Below are 22,018 nucleotides of genomic sequence, written 5' to 3'. Positions count from 1 at the left end.
ATATGCGGTGAGAAGAGAAATCCGTTGACCAGGGATTTTCGTAATGAAGTGAAAATAATTCGAATCTCGGCAAAACAGGCGACCGTATGTAATGCATAGAACCCCCTGCCGCAAAACAACAGGCGATCCCTCCCGATTAACGTTCACGGGATGAGAAATCCGGCCACCTTGCGACATTCTGTTCGGAGGAAAGCCGGTCTATTTCTGTGCTTTGCGTGCTTTCGTACTGCGGGTCATTTCGCTCTTGGTCATGTTGCGAGTGAGACCACCGATGTAGTCTTGTAGGATTTTGTTCTCGTTTTCCAACTTATCATGGTCCGATTTGACCGCATCGATGCGTTCGGCAAGAGCTTGAAGGGATGATTGGAGAGCCTTAGCTTGCCTATATTTTTTTAAAAATCATAAAGTTAGCTACTGAAACGTTCGAGTTGACGTAATTCAGTAGAAAAACGCCTCGACACCTTTTTTTTTAAAAAAACTCACTCCTGTAGGGTCTGTCGGGCCTCCTTGCCCAAACGCTCTAGGTCGGCAGAATTGCGTCGTGGACTCATGGCGCGGGCGTCGTCTGGGGGAAACTCTTCCTCTTCAATTTCAATTTCGGGGTGATCCCGAGGAACAAGAATCGAAGCACTGGGTTTGCGGCTCGCCATTCGCGGACGTTCTGATCGGCCTCGACGGTCGATTTCTGCGTCGGATATAGAAGAAGATGATGAGAGAGATGGCATATGCATACGGCCACTGTCGTTTGGTTGCGGCAGAGTATCAACGGGGAAAGCTTCAGTCATTTCGGTATCTGGTGCCATAAAGGTTACTGCTCGCGAAACACAGAATCGAAAGGAGGTCCAGGATGGCGGTATGATCAAGCTCGCACGATTAAGGGTTGGCGGATTAAAGGAAGGCCGGAGGTTAAAAAAAGCGGCTGATGAACGACCACGGTCTACCCCTAGCGATGTACCCCAGATGAGAAATCTGTGTTACGCTTGAGGTAGCTACCGGGTCGGTGGAAAGTCGAGAAGGAGAGGAGGATTGTGCAATTTTTCAAGACGACCGGGGCCGACTCTGATAAAAGGCGAGTTATTTCGAAATGCGTGGGTTGAGATGAATGCAATTCGATGTTAGGGCGAAGAGGGGAGAGAAAAGGTAACCGGAGTGGGTTCAAAGGGAAGGTCTGTTGGGAATTTTTTTTCCTCCCTCTTTTCAGAAAGAGAGGCTGGCCACAAGGGGGGCGGAATCGAGGCTAGAGATGTTGTAGGAATATGTTTTCAAAGAGAAAGAGTCAGAAGAAAGAGAGAAGAGAGAGAGAGAGGGAGTCAGAAAACCGAAAAGAGCTTTGGGGGAAAAAGGAAGAGAGTTTCGGTATCGGTGTTACGGGAGAGGGGGTACACCAAAGTGACCTGGGTTATGGTGCGACGGGTGCGGTATCCAGTGGTACCTAAGGTGTCTCCAGTATAATTGTCTATCTTAGCACCTTTTCAGTAGGTGGAGGAACCCATGTCCCTTGGATCATCCCTCCGAGAGAGGGTTTCTTATTTTCTCGATGTTTTCTATGTTTTCTATGTTTTGCTATGTTTTACTATGTATATTTTCTATATTGTTTTCTCTATATGTTCATGACTTTCTTTTTTTAAAATTTTAAATTTTACCTATTTATACCTACATACATATACTCCGTTAGGGTGAATTAATATACCTATAAATTACAATTCATAGATAACTAACTAGCGCACTATTAATAATATAACCCTGGTCTGTTGACATATATAAAAATCAAATATAATAAAAATTATAAAAATTATAAAACATATAAAATATATATAAAATATAAAATAAACCGGTGAGGATTCAGAAAAAGGAAAAAAAGAGGGGATTTCTACAAATGAGAGGCGTTCAGGAACTAACGGGTGGCTCCTTAGATTCCCCTTTCCATACACGCCTTTTGGTGAAGTACCCGGTACACCGCCGTTCCCCATTTGCACAAGGTTCGATCAAGTACTCGGTACATCATAGGGCACTTTCCTCGGTTCCGCTCTTCTGCCTCCACCGCTAGTATGTTGATTTGACACGTATTGTGAAAAATAAAATATACACCTTCTAATAGCATTCCTCTTTGTATACATCTTTATTCTCAATGTTATATATTCAAGTCAGCCACTTGGCTCCGGGATCTTGGGTCTTCCTGCATTCTATTCACCCGGATATCCCGTCCACCGGGTAACCTGGGGAATAAAGAATTAAATCCAATCTTATATTTTGTATACTCCGTACTAATAATGTACGTATTATACAATATTGCACATGTGGCCATACCCCCGTCCCTTCAGGGGAGGGGCATGCAATGTCGATCGAGCCTCAGAGCCAGATGACGCCATGTCATTGGCCCCTACAACGTAGTTCTCACGCGGATATACCTCGTAGTCATAGTATGCAGTACAAAGTACATATAATACCTAGTATGAGAAGTAGGTATACTTATACACCCTTTTCTGATATTATAATTCTTCTACATTACGGTGACAAGAGGGATTCCAAAGGGGGTAGATACGGGCCGCCCTTGGGCAAGATCGGCCGACAAAGATTTACGGGAACCGAACTCGTTTATGAGAATATCCTCCCAATCCTGCCCAGGATGAAGGGCAAACAAGGGTTGTATACTTATATGTATATGCAGATATAAAACGTATATGTACGTGTTGAGAGGCAGGAAAATAGATCCGATAATAAATCCCCGTTCGCCCCTCGTTAGCCGCCTCCACCGCCACTAAAAATCAAACCCCCAAAAAAATACACAGATTCACAGTTGAGAATAAATGGGGAAGCTAACTCACTTCGTAAAGAGTTCAGTGGCACCGCATTTTCTTGCTCCGCACTCCGAGGTCTGTCGTAATATCCCGCAACCAGTCACCATCTTCCGTCCGTAGCCCACTCCCCTCACAACCAATGTGCGCCCAACGTTTGGGCTTCAGACGATCCATTCCTGTGGATTTTGACATGCTTTCTTATTATTTGATGAATCGCTTGCTGAAAAGGAGGTGAAACTTGAGTGTCATCGTAGGCGCCGATCTCAACATGAATATCAAATGATTGTGTATGTTGTACTCTAATTAGTTGGTATATGTTTGGAGAGTGAAAGAGTACGGAGTACGGATGCTTAATTTTGACGTGACCATGCTATGCTCTTCGGCCCCGGTAATATATTGTAGGTACCCGAATGATCAGAATTGCCGACGCCACTTTCAAGGTCCGGGGGGGGGACTTGTCGACATTTGCTTATGATTTCCAGTACTATATTCTTTTTTTTAAACTTGTGCTTTTAATTTGAAGCTATTTGTGCCGAGTTAGACCCATCAGACTAAACCAAAATAAAAAGAGAGAATCAGTATTTGACTATCTTGCACATAATATCCTCAAAAAGTCTTGGCTTCGGTGCTTATGCGGTTGATGACAGCCAACTCACCTCTATCAAACCAGATGCGTTCCTGGATCCCGTTGTCAGATGACTTAGGAAAGATATATATGTGCTCAGGCCTGATACCGTACTACATATCTCGTGAACACAAGTGTAACTAGGAAAGGTACACCGAAGCCCATGAGGGGTGTGCGTGTGACTGTAATCTAATGATAAGAGTACTGGTATTAGTGTAAGCTAAATTACTATAATTTTGTGGTTCCCGCTAAAAAAAAACGTGGTCATCAAGACAAATCAGCATCAGACCATGAACTTCTACTATTTACTTTACACCTTTATAGCTCTTTGTTTATGAGACACATCTTTTTGACTTTACAAAAGCTACTCTGATTCAAAAACCCAAGTACCCGCCGATCTGCAACTACTTTTCGTCTGATTCATGCCCTACGGAGTCCCGAAAAACCCCCCACCTATACGAACGCGTTTTTCGTCTCTCATTACGGAGGGGGCGTCAAGGATGTTTAGTCGCACGCTAGAGTGGGTTTTTTTCCCCTTCTTTTTGCTTCTTTTTGCCCCTCTTTGTCTTCTAAGTGGCCATCTCCCTGTCTTTCTTTCGATGCTGGGCAGTTTAGATGGCCCAATCATATTAAATAGAATTTAGTGTTTAGTGTAAGATTTGTCGCCTCGATATTTCCGTTTAGAGTAGGCGTCACCCGAAGGAATATACCTCGTGTGTAGAGCCTTCTTAAGGTTCTTCCGGTAATTCCATGCATTTGACCATTGAAGCTCATCTGTCCTCAAAATGGAAGTAGATAACCGCCTAATACGTACAAAGTACGGAGTACGGTAGAGTTTAATATCCATGTAAAAGCCGAAGATATGTGCCGACAAAATGTGTCTCACATTATTGTATAGACTTGAAAGTAAACATCGAACAGCATGTCTATGGCAATCGAATGGGGTTCACCGGGGAAATAACAATATGAAAGACCATTCATTGCTTAGGTTCCACTCTACCGGGAACACAGAGATGTTATTACCTTCTCGTATACAAAAGAGCGAGTTGACTCCGAACAGATACTGTATAAATAGACCTAAAGTGGTAAGAGTCGTCAATGTTGTGCATCTATCGCTAGAAGTATCCATGGATGTCGTTTTTGTATGTCAGCCTCAAAATGTCTTGCAATATCCCCGCCAAACCCGTGTAGGTAACACATAGCACAGACACTTCCCCGTCGCTTACCATGTCTGCCTGTTGTCGATCTGACGATCAAGTAATCCGGTTTTTCAGATTTGAATTCCCGTTTTGGGTGCCGTGCTTTGCGGGGATCTATCGGAATGTGGGAGCTGGGGATCCATCCCTGCCAATCATCCTGTTTGGAAGTTCGATTAGTGGATGTGATATCCATGAAGGATCGGATTGCGAGGCTAGCGCAGAAGTACTATGCAGTTTTGATCGACAGTCCGAACTGTCAAGGGAAGTTGTCAAAATGTGAAAGCAATTTCAGCTTTACATAATGGCAACTAGGCCTAACATGGATGTTGGGATTGGGCCTAGAGTCTTGAGAAGCCAACGTTGAACCTGAAGGATATGATAATGATTTCCAGTAATCATAGACTGTATAGGTTGTACAAAAGAGCCCCCAAAGTCCTGGATGCAATGAATGATGTCTATTTACCGCCAGAACACCAAACCCGAAACCCCCAAACCCCAAACATTTCATTCGTTTTGTTCATCGAGCATCATATGATTGCCATTGGTACAGGGCTTTCAACACAGCGATGCCGCCAGACTGTGTTTCAACCGTGCGGCCTCGGCCACGATCGTTGTAGTCCTGCGGTGTGGGACCTGTAGTCGAAGACTTGGATTCATAATCGGCATTGCGGTAGTCAACAGCACCATCCGGGATAATACTGCTATCCACGATCTTGTTGGCATCTAGCTGATGATATGGGCGGCCCCACCAGCCACCAAATTTGCCATCACTATCACGAGTCATGAGAGCGGCTTGTGCATTGTGTTTAATCCAGGGACCATATGATCGACAACGCTTCATATGCTGTTCATAGTCTTCAGCCCAGTCGTCAACTGTTGCATGGCTGCGGTTCGTATCCGCCAGGAACTCTTTCTCTTGCGGCTGAAGCGGTCGACAGAATCCCGAAAGGTGGTGGAAAAATATTCCCTTGAAGGTCTGTCCATCTTGTGAGCAGACTCCGCGAGAATCACATGCGTCCTCGAGCACACCCCCGCGACCAAGTCCTTTCCACTGCTGGCTGGAGGTATGCGGCCACCCGGTAGCTTGTAGTACTTTGTGAACAAGATCGTGACCGTCGCGCAGATAGACTTGCGAGTTTGTGGCTAGCCAGAGTCCTCTCAGCCCGCTGAGAACAACTCCTTGATTGTAGGTGTAGACCATAGTGTTGAGGTCATCACATTGTCCCGAGCCGGGATTTGATGTGCTTTGCCAGCCACTGATGTGAAAACCATCTGCATAGAGGCCGCCGATCCCAGTCATATTTGAATTCTTGAGCCATTCATACCCGTCAATTGCAGCCTTGAGATGAAGAGGATCGTGCGGGTTCTTCCGCGCGGACTGTGTGCCCTGCGAGTCGACAAGGAACGGGGCGCCAATTGAATCTCCGGGGAAGTACAGATACATCTCGATGCTTGCAGAGATATAGAGCTCGTTTGTAATTGCATTCTTATACGGCATCAAATATGGGCTCCAGATCATGCCGCCATTGCAGAGGGTCTTGTCCCAACCAGCTGAGGCGAGCTCGTAAAATATGCGCGCTCTGTGCGCAGCAGAGCTTTGGAACTGGGTGCCGTACCAAGCTTCTCTAGAACTGTCGTTTGAGGAGACATAGTGAAGATCCGAGTGAAGATTCTGGAACTTGATATTCTCCAACCACCCTAGCACGACCCATAGCATGTCATCGTAAGCCTGGTTTCTAAGACTGAAAGCGTTTTCGCCAAAGTAGAACGCGGAAATCTGGCTGAAAAAACGATTGACAGTATTCTCCAGCCTGAAAAAGGATAATCCTTGCAATTCATCCGTATCGGGAATATCAAGTGGACCTGAGGTTAGAGACGAGAGTGCTGCCGAAACGTGGGTGCCCAACACTGCAGCGGTCCAATCGATGCTGGTTGGCCACGTGCCTTGCCACAGCACAAAGTACTTGTCCTGCATTACCTGCAGGGCGGCGATAAGATCCTGCAAGGTATTCAGAATTGGGTCGTGAGTTGACCCTTGCGGCGCTGATTCGGTAACTCCAAAGGCAGTCTCCCTTGAGGCATCACCAATCGAATTGGAAAATGAAGGTGCTTCCAAAACTTCCTGAGATGGATGCGCCAGCGCATTGACCACCGCTGAAAATGATAGGAAGCATAGCATAAGAATACAGTATAGCGATCGTGATAGCCCCAAGGGGGTACCAGATGTGTGTTGGGGAGCCATTCTGCCTCAGGAAATATATCCTGTCAGAATCAGATCCCCGGACACAGGATTCTGGAGTCCGTTTATAAGAATAGAGAGTATGGAGTAGAGAGTGCGCAATGGCAGCGACTAAAAAAGAGGAACAGCGATAACCTCATGCGCCATGCGGGGAAAATGGGGACCGGATAGGGTTAAGCTTAGTCACCAGACCCGCTGCCCGCCTGGGCAGGTGAGGTCCGCAGCTGCCAGGTGAGGACATCCACATCCGTTGTATTTGCATCAAAGCCCTATATCACCCCGTAAAAACATCAAAGCCTTCTGACTTTACGATACTAACTCTATATTTCAAATATTTATCGACTCTACTCTGGCGCCAGATGGCTGTCGCATGATGGATCACACCCCGAAACGGATCCTAGATACTACATCGTATACTAGAGAGTATTAATGTACCATTTCTTATTTAGCCTTTAGATAAGTCACAAGACAAGTGGACGGATGAAAGGTCGCTTACAACTAAGAACCTCCATTCTTCAGGATGTATATTACTCCCAGAGGCTAGGCTTGGGTGTCCAAGATTCAAGATTGTCTTTGTTGACCAGATGCTCATACACCAATTTTCAATTTTCATCAAAAGGCCTTTCATTTCTGAGTCGATGTCAGCATAATTGTAACCAAAAGGTTAAGAATGGATTTACATACCATTATGGCAATCTATCGTGGCGCCGGCACGTACCTCTTGTGTGCATGTGTCCCATGCACACGCAAACTCGACCTGTGGATTCATACAGGATCGACTGAAGAGGGGTCATGCCGGCGAATACTAGATGACATGTCCATCATTTATAGACAAGTTCTGGCAGGAAGGGTGGGCAAACGTTCGAACGAAACAACGCGAGGTATTGAAAACAATGCGAGAAAAAGCGAAGCCCAGGTATCAAATGAAAGATCACAAGCAATGTTATGCCGGTCAAATTTTATCGTTCCCATCCATTATGAAAGCTTAGTCCCGGTCGCCGCCAGCTTCGGGGCTGCGACTCCGGTTGGGGCTTCTGCTGCGGTTCCGAGTAGCCCGTCCCTTTGGCCCTCCACTCTTGTTCTTGCCTGATGGAGGTGGGCGGACAAAAGCATAGTCGACACGAAGCGTTTGTTCGAGGAGTTTGTAACCGTTAAGGTTCCGGATAGCTTCACTGGCTTCGGGGAGAGTGGAGTATTCGATCAATGCGTAGCCCTGCCGGAATATTGATATTAGCAATCATTTCATTAGATGTGAGTCGATAGGGGTTCTTCAGAAGGGGTGTTCTTGAGGGACATCAGAGGTAGTAGTGAGATTGAGGATGCGCACCTTGACATAACCTGTTCGTCGATCAAGGTTCAAGCTGAAGTTTTTGATCTCACCATACTCCGCAAAGAGTTCAGTGACATCTTCCTCCGATGATTCCTCGTGGATATTAGATACAATAATAATCCATCCTTCGATACTGCGCACCGCGACCGCGTTCCCCTGGGTGCGTGGCTCAAAACTGCGGTCCGACTGCTCGGGAGCGTCGTCGTGTGCGACAGGAGGGTCAATTTCCATCTCATTCGACATGATGTAAGGTGGGGGAGCAAAAGGTCTGGCGCGACCGTGTTGATATTATGTCGAGGGTTTCAATCTGCACTTTTGTAGCGGTCAGTGAGTCTGGGTCTGGATCACGATCTGAAGTCTGCAGAGGGTGGAGGGCGGAGGGCGGTATTATTGGGCGGTCTCTTGGGCGGTCTTGGGCAACCTCACCTTAGAGAACCTTGATATCACATGACCACAACCAGCCCTTCTAGTTCGTTGCGTCTGATAATTGAGAAGATTATATATGGAGCTCTATAACTAAATGATATTTTTTACCTGTTGCGCCTAAATAAAGTAACAAAATGCGAGGTAATATATAGTCTTGTTCAGACAACCAGTCATGGTATTAAATCTCTACCATTTGATATTACTACACATAACTATACCTACCTAGAACTAAACACTAGAGTAAGTGATTGCTATTTTGTTTCTCTTCCAAAGCCGGAGTTTGCAGACTCGAATCATTGTCTTGTCAACTCTCTTTTTATATGCAGCAGATATGTCAAGGGAGTGGAGATGTGTATTCGCTACCCTATCTGTTCTATGTCTCTTAGCAAGTACAAAACAGCGATTAACTGCGCTTGCCCATATGAAGAAACATCAACGTCAAAAGACCAAAGTAAAAAAAAAAGTAAAAAAGATATAAAACAACAGTTGATTCAAATACAGGGTGTCGAATGATGGAGGGGAAAAATGGAGAAATACCAATTCTGGTGTTGAATAAACCCGAGATCAGGCTATCCAGTTAATAAAGTGGATATAAGGTAGTTTTAACGACGATTGTTGCCCATGCCGAGGATCTGGACCATGCGGATAAAGATGTTGATGAAGTCCAACTCGAGGCTGACGGACTCGTTGACCACATCACGCTTGATCAGGCCGCGCTCGGCAAGACGAGCATGGTGCAGAATCTTCTGCACGTCATAGAGAGTGAAACCACCGAAGACGGCAAGACCACCGTACAGCCAGAGGCGTTCAGACCACATCAAAGTGCGAACGGCAGTAGCAGGGAGAACCATGGGGGCGAATCCAGAGAGAGCAACGATGGTCACACCAGCAAGAAGGGGTCCACCCAGGTATAGGTACTTCTCCTGCTTGGCAGTAGCACCGACAAATGCAATTGAGCCCATCATACCAACAGTGTAAAGACCAGCACGAGCGAGAATGGCGGGGTTCATAAACATCAATGGGGAGAGAAGGGCAGCCTGGGTAAGGTTGAAGAGAGTCCAGCAGCCATACTTCACGACGTAGCTAATGGAAAGGTTAGCTCAACTTGTTTTTCCGGGGAACAAAAAAGAGAGAGAAGAAAAACTTACTTATCTGGGGAAGTGTAGAAAGTGCCGTACATGGAGCCGATGCTGCCAACGAGACCGACACCCATGACGAGCCACGGGTTCATGGCCATGAGACGATAAGACCAGCCGCTCATGTGGAGGGCGCGAGCAGCAACACCAATGATACCAATACCAAGACCAGTGTGCATAAAGGTTTCATTCAAGAAGCTCCGTTCGTAAGCGGGCATACCACCATCCTCTCTTGTTTCACGGTTGAAGATGAAGTTGGTTGCCATAACTGTACCACCAATGATGGCAGCGCCATACACTAGTTTTTGGGTCATGTTACCACCCTGTGCAGGGTTGGCGCTCTGCTGCATGTATGTACGGCGGAAGGCATTTTGGAAGTTCTGTCGCGACTTGGCGAAGATCGAGGACGAAACGCCCTGGGGCTTTGTTGCTTGGGTGGGCTTGATTGGAGAGTTGTGAATAAATCGGGCTGTGTTTGTGATTTTAGGGACCTGGCGAAGCGCCGAGGATACAGCGAACGGACGCCGTAAAAAGAAAGCCATGTTTGCGATGGGGAGTGTTGAAAGTCGAGAGTGAGGAGTCGTTTAAAAGCCGGATCCACGGGTGATGGATATGGAGGCGATTACTCATGTTCCGCCGCCGACCGCTTAAATCCGGAAAATTCCAGAACTTGTCACGTGCATTAAGAAGTGGGATGGGTTTACTCACAGTGAAGCTCCAGGCTTTAATTTTGTTTATCAGATCGGCCTAATTACAAATACGTCATCTTCTTTTGGCTTCTGTCTCAGTTCGATATCAGTCATGGCTTCAAGTTTAGAAACGATTAGCCTGCCACATCTACCATTGATGCCCGTGCATGTTGCTCTATATCGCGATGTCCAAAATGCCGCATCTCTGAAAGGACGACTTCTCGCCGGGAATACAGAATTCGAGTATGCATTTATTGATGCAAACATGGTATGTTAAGTTTTCCTTGAGAAAGTAAAAAAAGGAACTCGTCTACTAATACCAAGTGACAGATTCTGTCAAGGGCTCACGTCACTGCTGCAGTATTCAGAGCAGTAAATGATTATATGCACAATCGACTGAAGTCTCATAATGTGCATTCTGAGATTGTGTTCTCATTGAACCCTACGAATAATGTGGGTTACCAATTCTAGGGATTAGCTGCAGATTTGCCACTAAACTCGGGGCTAACACGGACTTAGATCACTGAATCATTCCGTAGATTCGGTATTACCGATTCAACCAAAAACCTGTTGGCGATCAAGGTCTCTGTCTCTCCGGAGATAACACATGAATCTGTTGCGGCCCACTTGGACAGCTCGGTCGAAGGAACACCTGTGCCTTTCAATGACCAGACACTCTCCGAAATCTTTGATATCAACAAGATCAAGAAAGCCTACAAGCTAGGGGCTTTGCCTTCGCCAACAGCTAAAGAGAATGACGAGGCTAAGCAACGACTCGAAAATTCCTTGTTGAGTGCAATCGCCTTGAGGGGATCATGAGAAATTGCCTATATCAAGCAATCAAATTCACTGTACTCGGAATTCCCAAAGTTTGCTTTGGGACGAGTGGGAAATACATTCATTTCCTGAATTGTGTTGTTGTTCTCTAGTGTGGGATATATTGAGCTTGGGTTTAACTTGAGGATATGTCTGTCATCAGTCACAAACAGAAGACCATGATTTTTCTGAGGTCTACTATTCCTCGGCCCTAAGATTGAGCAGAGAATACCCCGGATATCTCTGTCGAGATAGTGCACGAAGTCAAGATAATGATGAATTGAATGAAATATTCTAGATGCACAAGACATGTTTTAGTATACATAGTTTGACGCGTCTGGTGCTAGCCGTTTGTTTAGTGATACAAAACAGTAAAAAGACATTTATTCAAACTGAGGACCAATTAATCCCATCAAGTATTCAGCATTTTTAATACATATGTATTAATCCACTCTGTTGGGGTTGAATGGAGTCGGTTGCCTGGCCGAACTAGTAGTATGTCAACTCAAAAACTTGCCAAGACCGCGGGCGACCCTTTACATCGAAACATTGCACTTGGGTCTTCAAACGCGATTTTTCCAGCATACTTGACTTGCATACACTTCATACTAATTTTTTCTTCGGTACACAGTTGCCTAGGAGATGTCTGATATAGCAAACTCAAGCAGTACACGCGACTCGCCTTGATCAATCAAGCAAACACCTAGAGACGCGACTCGCCACGATGGCCAGCATTGCAGACGTGATCATTCTGTCATCCTCTCCAAATCCACCCCGGTCGCCAGGGCCAATTAGGCATGCTGAAAAGCATGTCTCCCGCGTCTTGCCACGAGATGCAACGCCACCACCAATATACTTGACGTCCGATTTGTCCCAACCTCATACGCGTTCTCGTTTTTTTCCCACTCCAATCACGAGCAATAAGTGCACTGAGGACGTAGCGAAGCCGAAAAAACGTTCGACAAAGAAAGATCCTACTTCAGGCCCCAGCAACCAAACCGCACCGAGCAAACCGCGGCGAAAGGCGAAGAAAGCCGCGGATGCGCCAGGAACAATTGCGCTTGGAAATCCCCAGTCAGAGACTGTTAGTGCAGAAAATGGTGCAGTGAAACCGACCAAAGGTCGTCCTCGAAAGAATGCCAAGGGCAAAGATTCAGGAAACATGACACTGGCTGGGAAGGTCACAAAGACAAGCGGTGATCCACCAGTAAAGAAATCCACCAAAGGTGGGAAGAAGACGGTTGCCACAAAATTATCACCCTCTGGAGATGTACCCGAGAGAATTACACCCAAAAAATCAAATGCTTTGGGGGAAAACGAGGTGTTGCATCTGGACGAGGCGATGAGAAGAAGGATGGACTGGACACCACCAAGGGAGACTGCCTGCGAGGAAACCGCTACCGCGAACGATGGTGGCAGCCAGGATAAGGACCATTATCCGAACCTCACGGGTGGATTTAGCAAGCTGCTATCCGATTATAATTACTCTGGGTCAGCTTTGAATCCCCGCGACCTTGTGCAGAATGTAAATGGCGGAGGACCAACAAAGCGTCGACGGATAGAACTGGTCAATCCTGAAATCCAAGCATTGCTAAATGGAAGATATTCTGATTCAAGTGATCAGGCATCTGCCCAAAGAGAGAACGTGGCATCCGCGGGAAAGCCCAAAAGGACAACCAAGGGCAACCCTAAGAAGTTTACTACCTTGACGGCGCGTATGACTGCGCAATATTCAACAAATGACGCAGAAGAGGATGAGTTGGTGATTGATTGTCTTCCGGACATCAGAACGGCAAAAGGAAGACGAAGAAAGACCAAAGAGACAGAGAAAGAGTCTTCGTTCACCGTACTTTCCCCAGAAGCGGCTGTCGAATTTTTGAATGATCAAGATCTTGTATTCGGCACCTGTAGTCAATTGGAAAGAGATGATTCACCACAGACTCTGCGAGAAACCCAGCAGGCCATCCGCGCCTCCGAGGGTCTTTCATATACAGAGGGGACGCGCAATAACGACTCCAGGGCGATCCAAGAATCACCTACTCGTTTTGTATCAAGGTTGGCAGGCACTAGGAATTTGTGGTGTGTTGGGGCCAGAGATACCGAAGGATCTTTAATTCAACCAGAAAAACTAAACGTGGTTGACTTGACGAATGGGGAAGAACCTCCTGCGGAAAAGAGGCATGAAAATGTGGAAAAAGCAAGCCACAAACCTCTTCAGAGGAACTGGTTTGAGCTTGAATTCGCAGACATAGATTCACCTCCAGAAAAGACCAAAAGGAGCTTGAATTCAGAGACACAGGTTCAAGCTCCGGCTCCGATCCCGGCGGCTACAGTCACGGCAGTGACCAAGGCCAAAGCTACAAAACCTGCAAAACCTGCGAACCCTGCAAAGGGAACCGATAGAACCCCGACTGAAGTAGCTGATTCCTGGCCAACTGCCTCGCAGGCGCCCTCAATGCCACAATATACCGGATTTACAGACACAGAGTTGGCTAAACAAGTTTCCACTTATGGCTTTAAGGCAGTCAGGGGCCGGAAGAAGATGATCGATCTCCTACAACAATGTTGGGAATCGAAACACGGTAGCAATACTACCTCCGACAGCCAGCCTATATACCAACCCGAGCAACAAAAAGAGCCTATCTCTAAAATGGACAATGTTCCAACCCCCACTTCGAGTGCGAAGACGAAGGAGACAGTCAAGTCTAAATTTGGAACATCTACAAACAACCGAAAATCGCTTGACGTGACAAAATCAACTTTGCGAACCAATCTTCAGACAAGCCCAAAGAAAAGCTCAAGAGGGAAGCCTGTCGCTGAGACCTCTACGTCATTCATTGATGTAGAAGAGATCCAAGACTCAGAAGAAGAAATCATCCCCTTTCCAAGTCAAGTACAAAAGCACTACACCGACATCTATTCAAAATCCAAGACAGGTAGTTGGGTGCAACCCCACTCCTTAGATATCCTCACAAAAACTCCACCGCCAAGTCCAACCAAACGCAAGGTTGTTCCCTCCAAGATTTCTGCCAAGAGACCATCATCCTCTACGTCTATCACAACCACCCACACAGCAGAGCCCTCTAAAGAAATCAGTCTAGCGGAAATATCTGCACAGATCACTCAAGCTGTTCGTGCCCAGCCTCGGCTATCACCGCTGTCATCATCTCGTGGTAGCCGTAGTCGACCGACATGGCATGAAAAGATCCTCATGTACGACCCTATTGTTCTAGAAGATTTCACAGCATGGCTTAATATCGAGGGGCTTGGACTTGTGGGCGAGGATCGTGAGGTTGGCACTGCGTCTGTCAGGGAATGGTGTGAAAGCAAAGGAATCTGCTGTTGTTGGAAAAAGAATGCCGGCTGGTAAAAGAGCAATTGTGATTTACATTGCATTCTATTTTGGATACCCGGAGCACGGATTGGGATTACACCAACATACTACATATGTACATATACCTATTGACACGTCCTTTTGGAAATAAGACACAGATTCGATTTTCTCCGTCTACCCTAAGAAATCTGTCAACTCTCACTTGCCTAAAATATGAAAGTCCACGGTATTTAAAATACAAGCATTTATGTATCTAGAAGAATAAATCTTGTCACCATGTGTCATTCCCATTTTCTCGATCGTACACTTCATATCGGATAGAACAGGACAGATGCAAACAGGAAACTAAGCCCGCAAGGCATGAATCGTCTAGAAAATAGCACGGACAAAAAAGGCATCGCAATCACAGTAGACTGTGGTGATGATGTCCAGGGTTAAGGTCCGGCTGGAAAATGAGTTAGCCGACGAAACCGAAGATAAAAAAACAGAACGTAGATATTTCAACGCAAGATGTGAATTATAAAGACCCGAATAAAGACATACCTCGTAGTGACCCATGAGATTGGTTGTGTAGGAACCATCCAGACACTGCTGTAGCTGTGCATTCTTCTGTTGAAGCTGCGTGACCTGCTCCTTCAGGTCCTCATTCTGCCTTTTGAGGTTCTCAATAAGAATCCACATTCGTCCAGCCTCACCACGTACCCAGGTCTCACCGGTGACACGGTCTGTGACTTTGCATGGGATGTTGAGGACAAGACAGCAGCCGCAGCCTCCATGATCGGGCGTACACTTCATCTTCTTGACCTAGATATCAATTTAAATGCGTCAGTGTTGTGTTCTTAGTCCAAGTCAAGGCTATATAGGCATACCTTGCAACGATCACAGGCCTGGCCGACGCGATTTTGAGACTTCGTGACCTGGTCACGCACTATGACTGACCAGTCGGGCTCTGGGTCGTAGCGGCTCCGGCGAGTCTTCTTGGCTTTCGGGACAATCTGGCTAAGAGCTTCGTTGACGGGCCCGTCGTCGGGGATTGTAAAGTCTGGGGGTTCCATGATGAGATTGGATGACCTTGTTCCTAGAAATGATGGTTAAATGGGGTCCCATCGCGTCTTCTTATGCAAAGCACCGAAGAAACAGATTGAGTCTGTGTTTGGGATCTTGGAGTACTTGCCTTTCATTTTCTGGGCTAGTTTCAGATAGGTATCATTTTTTCTTGTCTTTTTTTCTATTATCTATCCAGAGAAAGGGTCCGATTCAGATCTCTCTGAACACAAAGCCTTTGTCTTTAGTAAACTCCCTTTGTTTGGATGGCTTCGCTGTCTCAACGGAGCATATGACAAACGATTAGACTGTTTCACCTTGGTTGGTTTGCTTTGTTAAACTAGAGATTCTCGCCCAGAGTCTCTGGATCAAGGACAGGGCTATTGTTGTATGCGCTTGGCTATTTTTCACGTGGCATACCTCCTCATTATCCTAGAGATTGTCTTAAATTTCCGATTTTCTTTTTTACCTTCTTCCAATGAGTGTTGTTGATCTTTTTGTTATTCTTCTCCATGGTTATACACCTTGCCTGAGAGGAAGCAAACCCTATCCCACTAATCTCATCGGCTTAATGATTCTTCAAGATCTTGCTCATGTGCGTTATTTATTCATGGACTACTATCTCCAATGGTGTATACAGAATAAAACAAAAACACCATCCTTCGGGAATGAGAACTTTAGGGATTCGATGGCTCATTGTGCTACGGGTATTCCTCTGGGTCCACGAGATCATAAATCCTAGCGGGGTGGGAAATCAGTCGTATACCGGTTTATTTAGAAAAATAACCAATAGATCAACTTGATATCCCAAAATAGTCGTGCATGCATAATCTGTTTTAGCTTTTCACAGCCCTGGACCTAGACGGGGGCTACTACATTACTATGCTAGACTAAACTTGAAGGCTGAAAGTTCAACAGCTCATTGCAAATATATGAAGAATGTGAGATGAAAACGAAATTCGAGATAAGAGAGAAAAATAAAAGAGAGAAATAAAATATATAGAGAATGGTGTAAGGGCAATCAATGTTTTCCCCAGCTCTGCAAACATAGTCCAATCAAATCCAAGGTTATAGTCGGAGTGAAGAGTCGATCAGATCGATCTTTGAATAAAATGAAAAGAAAAAACCTATGAAAGAGAAAAGAGCAAAGCCAAGCTGAAAATGGATAAGCAATGAGAAGAAGAAGAAGAAGAAGAGAAAAAAAAAAAGCACGGTTCTTGAATCTAAAAGGTCGGTTCCTCGCTATCAATCTCCGACTCTAAGGATTGAGCTCGAGGTCGTTTTCGGGACACAGTAGATGTGATAGGAGTAGGGTCAGACATAGCAGATGGCGATTCACTCGCTCGATCACGATGCTGTTCTTTGGCATCTAAAAGTTGAAGTTGAGTTCTGCATTGATCGGGCGAGTACAGTCTAGTACCGCCGAGTTCTTTCATCTATTAAAAATCAATAGATCTGTTAGGACTTTTTCTATATTATATGGACATATGAAAGCTTACCTTGTCCGAAAGGTAATGGAATTTATCTCTTGCCCAGGTCCCATGGGCGCGGATCAGGAGTTTGATCTATCAGACTTGCGTATCAGCACGGACTGTTCAACACATGTATATTCCAGCTTACACAGCTGGCCTATACTATCTGTTACTGGAGGTACATACTCACATCTGATTCTTCCCAGCGCACCATTCGCTCGCGGAGGCGGCGATGAAGGCGCATTTGCAGACGCGCCTCGGAGGCATCTTTGTTGAATCTGTCCCGAAACTCTTGACGCACCTGCTTCCAGGACGTTTGCCTATCTCGCAGCTCCTCTACAAATGCGTCTTCGTCTTCTGCTTGAGGGTCGCGTCGCCCGCGGCCTGGAGCCCGGATCCTGGGGAGTATGGGTGGAGATGGCTGAATGTTGTGCTGGCGCTCATGCTCCATTCGGAGAAGGCCTTCTGGATTGGGAGCAATGTTGATTGGTGTGTTGCCTGGCTTCTCGCGCGAGGGCGTGTCCGAGGATGGATGCCTGGCGCGCTTAGATGGTGGTGGGCCCTGTGGCGACTGGCTAGGCGTCTGTGCCGCGCTATGCTGGATTTCACTTGGTTCCGGAGCATACATGTAGGCTGGACTTGGGGCCGAAGACCGAGGGAAATCATCCGGGAAGGGCGCAATGATACCGAGACCTAGTGGGGCCGAGAGGGGGTCATTGAGGTTGTATTGGTATTCTTGTGTGTAGTAACCATGTGAGTGGTGACTAATTGCTGGACTGGGACGAAACGAGCCATCGGAAAGGCTGATTGGCGTCAGCATGCTGGATTGAGCCATATTGTCTGTGCAGTAGGGGCTGGTGACTCCCAAAAATGGAGTCTATATTTGTATATGGGTCAGTTCATGTTTCAGAAGCAAACAATGTCCTATATCAGAGGCGCATAGGAACATACCGGTGGAATCTGGGGCCAATGAGCTGGCATATTTTCATAATACTCTGACATTTCCTCAGAGCAGGGGATGTCCGAGCGATTAGACATGATGTTGACTGGTTGCACTCAAGCAGAACATAAAACACGGGGGGAGTTTACAGTCCACTGAGTTGTCTGGGTGTGGAGAATAAACGCCGAAGCAGCAGAATGTGAAACGAGATATGAAACTCGAGGCAAGGCAAGATGTGGGACTGCAGGCGGCTGGAAGACTAAGGTGGTTTGCTGAAACGTTAGGGTTGGATGTGTATATCAACAAGGCCTTTCGCTCAGAGGATGTAGAAAATATTCACATTCCCAACCATCGACGATAGTCGATTTTATAAGATTCATGCGAGCAAGAAAAGAGGGGAAGCTTTAAAAGCAAGAAAGATGCATAAATCGGCCTATCCTCCACTTTGAGCGATATCACAGCCAGCACCGGGATGCCTCACAAGGCAAGATGTGAACAATCAGTCGAGGTATTAACTATAGGCTCAGAGAGCACCAAAACAGAGACCAGTACCGCCGACGAGCGCTGTTCCGCATTAGAACGGAGGGAAAGTCATGAAGACTCGACGAGAGCCTATATTTAAGCGCTGCGGACTCAATAGTCCAATGTTGATATCCATATTCCGCCCCCATCCCTGGACGAGGGGCTCAGACTCTGCATAGTGAATAGGAATTAAAGTGAGTCTGTGATTTCAGACCCACTGCAACGGGCCAAAAAATTAATATAATATTAAAAAAACAGAAAAGACTATGCTGCTTAGGGTTGTGGATGATCCTCTGGGCGCAAAGGAGACAAAGCGTAGCGCTTAGAGCTTTAGAGAGGTCTAGTGTGGATGGATTGTGGAGGGCCCCATCAAAATCATAATGCTCATACTACTTTGTACATATGTAATATCAATTATAACAGGATTAAATCTTCTATTTTAGACATAAAATGTTTAACCCCCAAAGCTGATATGGCCCCCCGTCTTCATAGGGATCTTCTGCACAAAGTCAGCCTTGTGGACAGCCTGTCTATTCTAATATTTTCATTTTGGCAGCCCCCACGAGGAGAGAAGAAAAGTAAGAAAAAAACCAACACGACGCTACTAGATTCCAACACATCGGTTGTGGGATGGAAAGATGGAGGGATTACAATCCTTCTCTATGCATTCCCTATGCAGAGGCTTTGTTCAAGACGGGCGGCTCTCGACTGGTCACAGATGATCCAATTTCTTTTGAGGCTGAGAAGGCCCCACGAGCCGCTTAGTGGCTTTTGTCCACGGAGAATTCATGACCGATGGTTAAGCGCTGATGCAGACACCCGGTACACCCCGGTTATGTCGAAGGTGCAGAACACCCTTGGAAGTTTCTTTGTGCTAATATTTTTTTCATTATATTTCTTTTCCATTTGATTTTTTTTGCTTCTGTAGGGATCCTGGGCAAAATATATTGTTTTTGTTTTTGTTTTTTTCCCCCTTTGATCTCAAATATGCACATATCCAATGATCGTTTGCTTCCGGGGTCTATCCGGGCCACGTCTTGCTTCTAAGCGCCCAAGAAAAAGCCACCAGGGTAGGTGTGTCTAGAACTTGAATAAACCGCTCACTTCTTTTTTGATCTATCTGCACATCACAATTTTGGAGCAACATTGGGGGTTGATAGCTCCCAATCTTGGACAGTCAAAGATATTAATTTGTAGAAAGTTGGTAGACTTTGAAGATCAGCGTTCCCCCCGGGGGCCGATGGAGCTAACGCTTAGATCTCCTAGATTAACTATCGCCTCTTTATTTTCTCACTTTTGCCCCTGTATGACGACTTCTATTTTCTTTTTTTCTGACAATATTATATTATGTGATAACTTATTTAAGATGCATACTTTCGTGGGGGCCAAATGCTCCTTTGGGTATGGGATGCGGAGTGCTCCAAGGTCAATAGTTGCTGTAGTAATGTAATATTCTCAGGGCTGATCCCGAGGGGAGCGCCTCCATAAAAGTGGCAGCTAAGATGAAAAGCCCCGAGAATCTCATAGAACTATGGACTAGCCGGTTTTCATGCATATGGAAGTAATCAAGGCAGTAAATGACTACTGACTACGAAATAGGTAAAGACTAAGTGAGAATCAGGATTCATAGTGGGTTACTACATAACGACATCAAATGACCCCCAGGTAGTATCGTGACACAGTGTAGCATGAACAAAAACGGCCCCCATAAAATTGAGGCGAGTACGGAGTACTCCCCGGGACCGTACTCTGTACATGTTCTCATTTCAAAAATTCTATCGTGGGAAAAAAAGGTCTGGAATCAAAAGGTGGATATCAAATCACGGGAGATAACCAGACTATAACGGCAGTAGCGGGTCTTCCCGTGCACCCATTTAGAGCCTCATGAAGACTCTGCTTAACATCCAACCAGCATGACTGACATATAGATATGCCATGCTGTGATTGAATTTGCCCATAGAAAATTATCGCTTAACGAGAATTGTTCACCCGGTGATCATCAGTTTCGTCTTCGTCCCCTGAAAACCCATCTAAACTATCATCATGATGAGGTCCCTTATTGTGACCATTGCTTTCAAGGGTATCGTCCGCTGCGATGGAAATACCACGAGCGCCCCACCGGTTGTGGTTTGATTGACCATCCACTTCTTCCTCGTCGTCTCGAAGGTTCTGTTCTTCATCTGCAGAGCGTCGCGATGCCCGGAAATTCACCACGCGATTCACTAGCCAGCTATTCCCATAGTCCTCGGAGTCGACTACGCCACCATTGCGAAGCTTGACTCGTTGGCGCGAATAGTATACCCATGCAAAGTCGACATAAAAGGCGGTCTGTACAATTCCAAACACAACCGCGATCCAATCATGGAAGGGCTCATTTTTGAAGAGGCGGACTATCCAATTGAGAATGTAGAATGCTCTGTAGGAGCCCAGAGCAAGTAAGTAATATGAGTCGATCACCGTCGGGACAGTGGTCTGTCGAAGAAGAAGGAGCTGCGGCAGAACACACACAGACTCAAGAATGATGGAGAAAGCCCAACAAAACTGAATGATTGAATCAATTAAGCTGCAAAATGTGAATAATTTGGGCTTGTCCAGCTTACCTCAAGGAAATATACACTGTAAGTCTCTCTGTCGAGAAGCCAGATTGAGATAGGTGCCAAAACAAGGGACCCAAGCACAGACCACGATCCGAGTTTCCAAGCTCGCTCTCTCTCCCTTGTTCGCGGAAATACCTTCATCATCAGGAATATCAAGTATAGGGATGAGATTATGTAGAAGAGCTTGAAGGAAACATTCCAAATGCCATGCCATGTCCCTCGCGTGTACGAGTGGGGATCAAACAGATCAAGATAGCGAAATATGAATACGACGCCGTAAAGCAGCTGCGTGAGGAGTGAGACACCTAAATCAAACACATGTTTCAGTAAGCTCTGCAGGATACCTAGATATCTCCAATCGAATTGATACGAGTGTGTACGAACCCTCAGCGCTCTTATTCTTGTGGATAGCCCAGAGCAGAACACATATTGAGCCTAGATGGGATAGATCTCCGATGATGCGAAAGACATTCCAGGCCACCATGACTGGGGTTGTGTGGTCAGACGATCAAACACTTGAGTTGGACGCGGGGTGTGGACGCCTGTCAAGCTATCACCATGGAGGTCGGTGCCAAATATCTGGTGGAATGAGAGACTCAGGGGATGTTGAGTAGTTTGGGAAAGAAAGGACTTGTTTTGGTGTGTGTGCATGTACGTTTTCCCCAATGAGATGGACGCGCAGGGAGATGCAACCGGTGAAGGTATATTGGCGCTGTTGGAATGACTGGGGAGTTCGTTATCGGCTCCACACGAGCTCGGGCCGCGTGTCCTCTCACGTGAGGTTGACGTCAGCGCGTAACTTGAAGCTCTGGAGTAGTTAGATAGCGAGAAATATGGTGAATTAATTTTAT

At 46.1% G+C, this 22,018-nt stretch overlaps 9 protein-coding genes across 9 annotated transcripts; 2 read left to right on the top strand and 7 right to left on the bottom strand.

Moving 5' to 3' along the window:
- Nucleotides 1-198: 198 nt before the first annotated feature.
- Nucleotides 199-785, bottom strand: N7479_007255 (short coiled-coil protein; the record flags this gene model as incomplete). Its single annotated transcript, XM_057254949.1, has 2 exons — nucleotides 199-382; nucleotides 484-785. The coding sequence occupies 2 exons, from the start codon at nucleotides 783-785 to the stop codon at nucleotides 199-201; spliced, it is 486 nt and encodes a 161-aa protein (XP_057108811.1).
- A 4,354-nt stretch (nucleotides 786-5,139) lies between these two features.
- On the bottom strand, nucleotides 5,140-6,801 carry N7479_007254 (putative glycosyl hydrolase; the record flags this gene model as incomplete). Its single annotated transcript, XM_057254948.1, has 1 exon — nucleotides 5,140-6,801. One exon carries the CDS (start codon nucleotides 6,799-6,801, stop codon nucleotides 5,140-5,142), a length of 1,662 nt encoding a protein of 553 aa, XP_057108810.1.
- Nucleotides 6,802-7,846: 1,045 nt separating this feature from the next.
- Nucleotides 7,847-8,434, bottom strand: N7479_007253 (RBM8 family RNA-binding protein; the record flags this gene model as incomplete). Its single annotated transcript, XM_057254947.1, has 2 exons — nucleotides 7,847-8,074; nucleotides 8,189-8,434. The coding sequence occupies 2 exons, from the start codon at nucleotides 8,432-8,434 to the stop codon at nucleotides 7,847-7,849; spliced, it is 474 nt and encodes a 157-aa protein (XP_057108809.1).
- A 785-nt stretch (nucleotides 8,435-9,219) lies between these two features.
- On the bottom strand, nucleotides 9,220-10,295 carry N7479_007252 (Bax Inhibitor family protein; the record flags this gene model as incomplete). Its single annotated transcript, XM_057254946.1, has 2 exons — nucleotides 9,220-9,700; nucleotides 9,766-10,295. 2 exons carry the CDS (start codon nucleotides 10,293-10,295, stop codon nucleotides 9,220-9,222), a joined length of 1,011 nt encoding a protein of 336 aa, XP_057108808.1.
- A 259-nt stretch (nucleotides 10,296-10,554) lies between these two features.
- Nucleotides 10,555-11,261, top strand: N7479_007251 (EKC/KEOPS complex subunit CGI121/TPRKB; the record flags this gene model as incomplete). The annotated part of the gene is made up of 3 exons (XM_057254945.1): nucleotides 10,555-10,710; nucleotides 10,773-10,895; nucleotides 10,962-11,261. The coding sequence occupies 3 exons, from the start codon at nucleotides 10,555-10,557 to the stop codon at nucleotides 11,259-11,261; spliced, it is 579 nt and encodes a 192-aa protein (XP_057108807.1).
- Nucleotides 11,262-11,982: 721 nt separating this feature from the next.
- Nucleotides 11,983-14,628, top strand: slx4 (the record flags this gene model as incomplete). The annotated part of the gene is made up of 1 exon (XM_057254944.1): nucleotides 11,983-14,628. The coding sequence occupies one exon, from the start codon at nucleotides 11,983-11,985 to the stop codon at nucleotides 14,626-14,628; it is 2,646 nt and encodes an 881-aa protein (XP_057108806.1).
- A 367-nt stretch (nucleotides 14,629-14,995) lies between these two features.
- On the bottom strand, nucleotides 14,996-15,647 carry N7479_007249 (putative C6 finger domain protein; the record flags this gene model as incomplete). The annotated part of the gene is made up of 3 exons (XM_057254943.1): nucleotides 14,996-15,037; nucleotides 15,136-15,396; nucleotides 15,462-15,647. 3 exons carry the CDS (start codon nucleotides 15,645-15,647, stop codon nucleotides 14,996-14,998), a joined length of 489 nt encoding a protein of 162 aa, XP_057108805.1.
- A 1,212-nt stretch (nucleotides 15,648-16,859) lies between these two features.
- On the bottom strand, nucleotides 16,860-18,146 carry N7479_007248 (uncharacterized protein; the record flags this gene model as incomplete). Its single annotated transcript, XM_057254942.1, has 4 exons — nucleotides 16,860-17,072; nucleotides 17,136-17,201; nucleotides 17,299-17,985; nucleotides 18,060-18,146. 4 exons carry the CDS (start codon nucleotides 18,144-18,146, stop codon nucleotides 16,860-16,862), a joined length of 1,053 nt encoding a protein of 350 aa, XP_057108804.1.
- Nucleotides 18,147-20,541: 2,395 nt separating this feature from the next.
- On the bottom strand, nucleotides 20,542-21,651 carry N7479_007247 (ER lumen protein-retaining receptor; the record flags this gene model as incomplete). Its single annotated transcript, XM_057254941.1, has 3 exons — nucleotides 20,542-21,111; nucleotides 21,171-21,472; nucleotides 21,552-21,651. The coding sequence occupies 3 exons, from the start codon at nucleotides 21,649-21,651 to the stop codon at nucleotides 20,542-20,544; spliced, it is 972 nt and encodes a 323-aa protein (XP_057108803.1).
- Nucleotides 21,652-22,018: the final 367 nt, after the last annotated feature.

Source organism: Penicillium vulpinum (assembly GCF_028829585.1).
Source record: "Penicillium vulpinum strain IBT 29486 chromosome Unknown utg000003l_segment0_segment0, whole genome shotgun sequence".
NCBI classification, from domain to species: domain Eukaryota; kingdom Fungi; phylum Ascomycota; class Eurotiomycetes; order Eurotiales; family Aspergillaceae; genus Penicillium; species Penicillium vulpinum.
Note: the sequence above shows the minus strand (reverse complement) of the source record. Positions and strands in the feature narration are given on the sequence as shown.